Genomic DNA, 9,669 nt, shown 5'->3' with positions numbered 1-9,669 from the left:
AAGCTACCTTGTGCTACTATTGCTTCTTTCAGTTTGTAACTCAACTGTAATAAAATAGAACAGCTACTGTGAATTTATGCATCTTAGTGTCTATTATTAAAAATCAGTTTTCAGTAAAACCACCTCCAAGAAACCGAAAGAATAACACTAAATCTTATAGTGTAAATTTAATGTGCCACATTTTTCTACAGGAGAAAACATATTTCAAATTACTTTCACTAGTAACTTCAAAAACGCATAGTTATCCCAGAAATTGGTCATCCATTAGTCTGTGCCTACTAGCATACTACGGTGCTTTTCCAGTGTTTCTTAACTTTGAGGGCTTGTAGATCCCTAAAAATCCACTGTGGACACCCCTCGGTGTGAAAAACAATTCATGACAAGGTCAATACGGGCATGCAGGTGGTCACTTGGTACCAACAGCCTCAAACACAAAGTGTAAATTCCGGTACCGAGATCCCACAGCACAGTTCAGTCATGGGGTCAAAAGATCTAGTTTATTTTTTTTTAAGATTACCATAAAAACAAAAACACAGATTTAAAAAAAATTCCTACAGATCTCACAGCTCTCACCCAAAATCCAATCTGTAGACTCTCATGTGAGGCCCATTGCCCCATTATTCAGATATGACACAGATTCTACCCAGAGCATGTATCATTTCAAGCTCCTGTCACTGAGGAATAGAAAAAACTTTCAAAGAGCGTTCGTATTCAACAACTTCCTCCAGCCCAATACAGTCTCTATGGCCTGTCTGTGAAACAAACTCTAACATCCTAGATATGCCAGGTGGAGGTCAACTTAAAGTTCAATGCCCTAAGAAGGATTTCTTAAACACCAAAACCCCCTCAGTTCAGAATTCTGCCTTTTTTTTTTTGACTGGTTCTTGCTCTGTTGCCCAGGCAGAAATGCAGCAGAGCAATCACGGCTCACTGCAGCCTCAACTTCCAGGGCTCAAGTGATCCTCCCACCTCAGCCCACCAAGTAGCTGGGACCACAGGTGTACCCCACCATGCCCAGCTAGTTCATTTTTTGTAGAGACGGAGGCTCACTATGTTGCCCAGGCTGGTCTCAACTCTTGGGGCTCAAGAGATCCTCCCACAGCACTGGGATTACAAGCCTGAGCCACCACACCCAGCCTAGATGTTTTAATTCCCTTACTAATATTTAAAATGTGAGCATTCCTAGTGTTAAAAAAAAAAGTTTAGGTTTATAAACACACCCTATCTTTTACAAGGACTATACCTCATGTGTTTTTTTGGTTTCTGTTAGAAAGTTGTCTCATTCTGTTTTGTTTGCAAAGTGTCTGAATATGAAGACTAGATTCCTGGACCTAAGGGTGAGTAGGCAAAGGTACCAGGCAAGAACTGATCATTGAAACTTTTAGGACAAGACTGACTGGAAAAGAAAGGCCTTGAAAAAAAATCAACTTCTCCACAATCCATCAATTGCCTTAGCCTTCTCGCAAGCAATGCTTTAACATGTTAAGAATCACTTCTAAAACTTCAATGTTGGGGGCAGGGGGGTAGTTGTTTACTGCATTCAAAGGCCATGTCATCACATCCAAATGTCATCATCAACATACAAACAAAAGATACAAGCAAAACAACTGAAGAACTATTTTTTACTAAAAACAAAATCTTAAAACTTTAGAAGCACCTAGTCTCCACAGCCATCTAACTAAAACATGGCCCTACTGTTCACCACTAAAAAGCAGCTTGGAGAGACCCACCCCCTTCCATTGTTGATACGTCAGTCAGTGAGAAATCATAGTCACCTTGGCCCTGGCCAGCCACAGTCCTGGACAATGGAGCATGTGTGTGTTCAGACAATTGCACTGGGAGTGTTGCGGAGGTGGATAAGCCACTTTGCCGTGCTTGATGGCACCGTATAAAGAGGACTGCTGGCTGTCCCATCTAGGCTTCCTCATGCTAATATGCACCAGATCGCGTCTCTCCTCTCTCCACTGAGGGGGACAAATAAAAACTTCTTTGCACCTAAGAAGTGTGTAATCTCATTTCTCACCAAAGAGCGAGCTTTCAAGACAAACTCTATGACCAGGGAGCGGGTTTCGAGCACACTGCCATTCCCTAATGCTGTGGCACGAGGCCAAAGGCAGGCAAGCACAGAGCAGATGGAGTCCTGGCAAGGTCTCCGCCGTCCCTGCATTAGCAGCATCTGCTCATTACTCAGAACCTTCGCCTGCTTTATCTAATGCTCCAGGAAAAGCATTTTGATTTGATTCATTTCGGTATGGTAACGTGCAACACAATTAGTGGTAAAATCAAACTGGAGGATGGCCAGTGCTGACAATCGGAAACAAGACAGAAGAAATATGAGGCCAGAGGGTTGGAATTCAAAAAATCACAACTGTGGATCACCTTGCCAAATCTCAACACCCCAGGTGCGTGTACAGTGTTCCTACGGGGCAAAGAGGCTAAAAGGGATGCAGGGATGACTCCCTTTCCCCAAAGCAGGTTCCATCTCCCCCTCTGGATACGATTCCCTCCACCAAGAATGTGCGTGTAGACCAGCAAGGGCGTTTCAATGGCTAAAGAGCCTCACTTTGGCACAGAGAACTGAAGTTCATTAACTCATTTTATTATCTTATTCTTTTCCGTGTCACAAATTTTAGACAGCAGAACCCACAAGGTAAATTTCCTTTTTTTGTCATGTTTCTGCCTCAGAAGTGCTAGTTAGCTGCTCCTGGAAAGAAGTAATATAAAAATGTGGGTTTGCTTATTTGAATCTGTCTTTGCCCAGAAGTAGCTATTCATGAAAATGTTAGTGTAAATATCATAGTGTCGATCTGTTAAACTGAAGGGGGACCAAAGATAACACCACCTGAGGTCTGGGGAAAGAACAGAAGTTGTTGTTTATCACAGAAACAGTAACAACCCGAATCAGACCAATAAAACAAGCCTAGCATGAGAGGGGAGCAGGGAAACACAAGGGCTCTAAAAAAGCAAGAGCCCTTAACACCAAAATGAACTTGAAACAAATCAAAGATTTCAATGGAAACACTGCAGCCTTGGAAGCACTTAGAGATTTTACCCAGGTGTTGAGTAATCATCTTCCCAACCATGACGTGAAACCCCAAAGGACAAGACTGACAAGCTTGATGTAAATGTAAGCTGCCAGACAGACCAACTGAAACAGAGCACAAAGTTCAGAAACAGATCCAGATACAAAGTGAATTTCATAGCTAAAAGCTTATAAAGGCAGCACCTCAAACCAGTTAGGTAGAAATGGGCTCTCCGAGAAGAGATGCTGGAAGAAAGATGTACTTGGAACCACATTGCATACTAATCCAAGACGAACTTGTCAAGATAAAAATATAAAAAATAAGCCATAACAGTAACAGAAGAAAAATAAAGAACTACAAGTAGCAGGTACACATTTTTTTTTAAATTTAACCTTTCTCACACTAAGAGAAATGTAAATTAAAACTACACTTGGTGACCATTTCTTCTCAAACTGATGAATACCCAAAAGCTGGAAACATACTTTGTTGGCAAAACTGTGAGGAAGCGCGCACACTCTCATGGCTTGCTGGTGACAGCATAAAATAGTAAAACTCCACTTGCATTTACCCTATAACCCAGAAAACAATCCTCCTTGCACTTGCGTGAAATGTGATCTTTACAAGGTTTTTCACCACAACACTGTTTGTAATGGCAAACACAACACAACTGTCCGTCAATAAACCAAAGTGCTTATACACAATGGAATTAGCATTCAGGTGTGCAAACAGGTACTCTCTGTACACAGACATGCACTGCCTTTTAAGATATGCTATTTAGAGAAAAAAGCCAAGGTATGGAATCATGTAAAGTAAATAGTATGCTACCTTTTGTTTTTTAAAAAGGGGGCAATAAGAATATACACACTCATATTTGCTTGTACTTGTAATACTAAAATACAAGGATATACAAGAAAGTAAAAAATATGGTTACTTCGGAATGGAGCAGACAAAAGTGGGTGGCAGCAAGATTTCTCAACACATAACTTTATATTATTTTGATCTTTGAACCCTAAAAATGTAGTAATCAAAAACATTAAATTACAAAATAAACCCCACTCACTTATACATTAAAAAGTAAAAAATTAAAATCGTTCACACACGCCAAGTACCTTCTAGAAAACAAGTCCATTAAAGAATAAATGACAGGCCAGGCGCAGTGGCTCACACCTGTAATCCCAGCACTTTGTGGGGGCCAAGGCAGGCAGATCACTTGAGGTCAGGAGTTCGAGACCAGCCTGACCAACATGGTGAAAACCTGTCTCTACTAAAAATATAAAAAATTAGCTGGGCGTGGTGGCAGGCGCCTATAATCCCAGCTACTCGTGAGGCTGAGGCAGGAGAATCGCCTGAACCCAGGAGACGGAGGTTGTAGTGAGTCGAGATCGCACCACTGCACTCCAGTCTGGATGACAAAGCCAGACTCTGTCTCAAACCAAACAAAAAAGAATAAATGACATACTGAAAAAATATTGGAAATACATATGGCAAGGATTATTTCCCAAGCTTTCTTTTCAACCAGAAAAGATGACAACCCAAAAGAAAAATGAAGAAAGACAAGAACAAACAATTTGCAGAGAAAGAAACAGAAACAGCTAACAACACACAAAGATGTCCACATGTAATTAAAGAAAGGCAAACAAAAATAATAAAATGCCATTTTTACCTGTCAGTCACTCTCACATACTTTTGGTGACACTATAAACTGGTGAAACCTCTTTGGAGGGCAATTTGGCAATAGTTATCAAAGCCTAAAGCAGCCATAGCCTCTGACCTAGCAATCACTAGCACCTCACCCCAGGGCCACCCTTGGACAAGTCCATCCTGGCATTTGTTCAAGCATATTGCTTGCAGCACTGTTTTCAATAACAAAAATGAACAACTCAAATGTGTATCAATGAGGGCCCTAATAAATAAATGATGGTACAGCCACATAATGCAGTACTACACAGGCATTAAAAAGAATAAGGTTTACCCTGTAAGTGTGAATACGGAAGATCACCAAGATGTGCCATTAGGTTATAAGGAAAAAAAAAAAAAAAGGTGCAGAAAAGTATACAGAGCAGGACCCCCCATGAGTAAAATGCGAGAGGGCCTAGAAGTGGGACAGGGAGGAATACCTCAACTTCTTTTTGCATACTTTTTCTTTGTCATTTTATATACATTTTTGCTCTGTTTGAATTCTAACTATGACTCAAAAAAAAAGAATTTAAAATACATTTTGGCAATCACTTGCTAAGCATTTACCAAAGAAAGTAGTAGATTCTTAGCCTGGCCAACATGGTGAAACCCCGTCTCTAGTAAAAATACAAAAATTAGTTGGTTGTTGTGGTGGGCACCTCTAATCCCAGCTACTCGGGAGGCTGAGGCAGGAAGGAGAATCACTTGAACCCGGGGGGCAGAGGTTGCAGTGAGCCAAGATGGTGCCACTGCACTCCAGTCTGGGTGGCAGAGCAAAACTCTGTCTCAAAAAAAAAAAGTAGATTCTTTATCATGCCTACATTGTTTCCCAATATTTCTGTGCAACAACAGGGGATGAGGGGAACGAAGACAATTCCCACAATATAAAACCAGCAGCACCACCCCTGCACATCACCTCAAGCTGTATTTTCAAGCTCACGAGATGTGAGACATGGGCTGCAAATCAATTGGGCGCACATTTCTACAAGAGTCTTTATGTTCAGGATTCCATAAACAGCACGACCACCGCAGCACAGCCCTGGAGACACAATCACAGTTCTGGATTCACTGCTGACTTCAACCTACCTGGCTTCTTTGCACCTCTGTTTCCCCCTCTGTAGAAGAATATGTGTGTGCACGTTAGTGTGTATGAATGGTAGGGGAAGGCTATTAGATGATCCTAAAACTATATGATTCTAACTTAAAAGTACTGCAATCTTTGCATAGGTATTTTGGAAAAAAACTCATTGATAATTTGGAAAGTAGCAAACATGTTCAAGCTGCTCTTATGGTATCTATCCAGGGTCTCAATAAACATATGAAATATTAATTATACCACAGAAACAGCTTAGCTGAATTTCTATAGGCTGAAAAGGAAATTGATCAATAGTGTCTACTAACATCAAACCAACATCACGTTGCTAAATTATATAAAATATAAAAATATTTTCAAGGCCAGGCACAGTGGCTTATGCCTATAATGCTAGCAATTTGGGAGGCTGAAGCAGGTGGATAGTTTGAGCTCAGGAGTTCAAGACCAGTCTGGACAACATGGCGAAAGTCCATCTCTTAAAAAAAAAAAAAAATTCACTGGGCATGGTGGCATGCGCCTGTAGTCCCAGCTACTCAGGAGGCTGAGGTGGGAGGATCACTGGATCCCAGGAGGTCGAGGATGCAGTGAGCTGAGATAGTGCCACTGCACTCTAGCCAGGGCAAAAAAGTGAGACCCTGTCTCAAATATATATAGGTATATATGTAAGATCTCAGCCCTAATTTTTATTTTTAAACAGCACATGGGTATAAAATTCCCCATTAGCTACTTTAGTTTTGCTCCTCTGAGCCACCTGCTAATGTCACACTGACTCTGAAGATTTGCAGTGGTGCCATGACATGAACACTTAACATTCTGAAATATGCTGTGGTCCCAACTTTTGGGCAAGTAGGGACATGAAGCTTGTGGAGATTCAACACTTCACAACATAATGGAGGATAGGAGCATGACAGGTGGGCATACTGGATATCATGGCCATTGAAATGACCATTTCTAGTAGTTATACACTGTCAAGAGTTTCTTTGCATAGGTAAAGCTAACTTTAGACTATTCCTGCCTAGTTCCAAAAATCCATAGTTGTTCATGTACAAAAATAATTCTATCAATGTCAAAGAGAAAACATATTATTACCAATTATCTTGTATGGTATATTAAGTGCCAGGAAAAGGTAAGCACTGACTTTTATTTTTCTATATCTACATTTATCAGCAGATGATCTATGTCTATCCCTTTTTCACTATTCCCTTTGGGCTGAGCAGAGGCTAAAGGAAAAGTAGGCCAAGTATATTTAATATTTTACATCAAACAAGTTATTTGCTTAAGATGCTTTGGCCAGCCTTGTGTCTGGCACTAGCGCCCAGCCTGACAGTTCCAGTAGGAATTAAACACCAGTTTTAATGGGTGCTGTGTTCCAATGCCTACTAATGCATTGACGGTTGTTGGCCAACTTCTTCAAATAAAGGCAAGAGTGAGTGTATGTGTGTGAACATGTGTGTGTGCCCACGTGTACGTATGGAGGGATTACGGGGGGGAGCCGGCCACAGCTGCTTAATTTTTGTAAAGCTTTTTTTTTTCCTTAATAGGGAGGAGGGTTGTGGTTACTTACCATCCTCATAAGCTGCTACTGCCAGCGAGCTGTTTATCCTCACAAAGGAGACATTTGGCTGCATTCCAGGCTCGTCCTCCTCGTCCTCTGATTCCAGGAAGGGGGCTACGTAGTCCCAGGTGCGGGTGTCCCACACTCTCACATCCCCTGATGTATATCTGGAAGAGAACGACACACTTGGTTCCAAAAGGGGATTGAAGAGCAGGGCTGTGGTGGGGAAAATGCATAGAGCCTCACAACAACAGACAAGTAAGAATCGGGTGGTGTGGAGCCACTCCTGAGGCACTGTGTAGATGAGTGACTCCAACAGGAGAAAATGTCAACTAGATGACAGAAGGCTGTGAACACGCTTCACGTTCTCACAGCACAATGGTGACAATTTCAAATGAGAAAACAATAGTAAGACATGGGTAGCAAGATCTCCTTGCTTTTCCTTTTACACTATTACAACAATCTGCTCCTGCAAGCTCTCCCACTACAGGGATCACTTGCAGAAATTTGTATAAGCCCCACTATTTACCCACAAATACACACAATCACTCACATGAAAGACAGAGAGAGATGCTGCAGGGATACTCAGAACTAATGGTCTCATAGGCACAGGCTTTCTAATACCTCATCCATGCATCAGATTTGACTGATTAAAGTCCCTAAAGACTAATTGATTTGCTGAAACAATTAAATCTTGCCTTTAGCAGCCAGACAATGCTGCCTGCTCATGAAAAGCTCTTGCTGAATGCGCGACACTCCCCAGTTTTGCCCACTTAGAAGTACTCACTCTCTCCTATGACTAGTGCCACTCCAACAAATGACTCCTTCCATCAAAGCCAGGGCCAGACTCAACCTACTCAGACACGAGGCCCCCAAGATGACACAATGGCCAGATGATAAAGTGGGGTGCTGCCCATCACCAAGGTATTTAAGCTATGTTGCTTATGTCTGCTGCAGAGGGTTTTACTCCACTTGTAAAGCAACTGAATATTATGGGGGGAAAAGGGGTGAGAAATGCCTTTAAGGGCCTCATGATAGAACCACACAATCACTAAGATAGGCCAATGATTTTAAGGGGGTTCACAATCTTCCTGAGGCCCTAGCCATAGTTCCTGCAGGGTTTCTTTGCCGAGTTGATGAGATAACCTCTGAGATTCACTGAGTCACTGAAATCTATGATGTGACACATTAGTGAAGTAGCTACAGAAGATCAATCTGGAATTTCTTGGTTTTTGTTTTGTTTGTTTTTGAGACAGGGTCTCACTCTGTCGCCCAGGCTAGAGTGCAGTGACACAATTTTGGCTCACTGCAACCTCCGTCTCCCAGGTTCAAGCAATTCTTCTGCCTCAGCCTCCCAAGTAGCTGGGATTATAGGCGTGCACCACCATGTCCGGCTAGTTCGTTTTTTTTAGTTTTTAGTAGAGATGGGGTTTTGCCCCCAGCTGGTCTTGAACTCCTGGCCTCAAGTGATCCACCCATGTTGGCCTCCAAAATTGCTGGGATTACAGGTGTGAGCCACCACAAGTGGCCTCAGGTGGAATTTCTTATAGAGAAGTACTCTGATTCAGGAGTGCTTTGTTTACTAGTAGTACTGCACCCAAATTCTTCATCTACAGTAAATACACACATTGCACAGTCCAAAGGCCATTCTGTCACCCCAATTCCTTGGTTGGAGAACTTGGCTCTCTACCTGCAGGGTGGCACCCAGAGAGTGTGCATGTGGGATAAAGAGCCAAACGGGAGAGATGTGCTTTCTGAACCTGGCCTGCTGTACCTCTGGGTTGACCACTGATCCTCCAGTAAACAGAAACACAAGATGAATGTCCTTAAGCCTAGCGACGTGCAAGCAAAGGAAGATCTTGAGATCACCCCGGTCAAAGCACGGCCACTGGCCCCCAGGCTCTCCAGGCAGCGGTCAGCTCACCCTTCTGAATGAGGAACCCTATACCAGAACACATACCCCGGACCTCACTGCCCTCAAAATACCGGGCTCACTGTGACACCCTGAGAACGACTCAGGCCATTCGCTGGAGTAAGGCTACTTGCTTAGCTACAGAGACACAACAGATGAGACATGTTTGAATGTCTAGACTGTGGGACTAGATTCTTAAGGTTAAATTCTATGTGACAGGAACCAGCCAATTCAGAAAAAATGAGAAGGATGGCAACGTCTTTCAGAAATACAGAGATGGTAAGTGAAAGAAAGATAAAGGGAATTCAGATCAGAAAAAGTAAGGCACGTTGAGAAAAAGAAGTACATAAACTAGGAAACTGTATTTCCTTCTCGCCAGTCTCTGTCCTTCTGCTTCCTGCTAACCATG

General features: G+C 42.4%; 1 protein-coding gene across 4 annotated transcripts in view; it reads right to left on the bottom strand.

Annotated features, from left to right (window-relative positions):
- Positions 1–9,669, bottom strand: part of FBXW8 (F-box and WD repeat domain containing 8) — a 120,624-nt gene that overhangs the window by 56,535 nt on the left and 54,420 nt on the right. For all 4 annotated transcript variants that reach the window (XR_004032064.1, XR_004032065.1, XM_003274438.4 and 1 more), the window contains exon 5: positions 7,358–7,515. Coding sequence is in view for 2 of the 4 variants with exons in the window: in XM_003274438.4 (XP_003274486.3) it covers positions 7,358–7,515 (158 nt within the window). In the remaining 2 variants the exon portion in view is untranslated. The remainder of the gene's footprint in view (positions 1–7,357; positions 7,516–9,669) is intronic.

This window comes from Nomascus leucogenys, chromosome 10 (assembly GCF_006542625.1).
Source record: "Nomascus leucogenys isolate Asia chromosome 10, Asia_NLE_v1, whole genome shotgun sequence".
Classification (NCBI taxonomy): domain Eukaryota; kingdom Metazoa; phylum Chordata; class Mammalia; order Primates; family Hylobatidae; genus Nomascus; species Nomascus leucogenys.
Note: the sequence above shows the minus strand (reverse complement) of the source record. Positions and strands in the feature narration are given on the sequence as shown.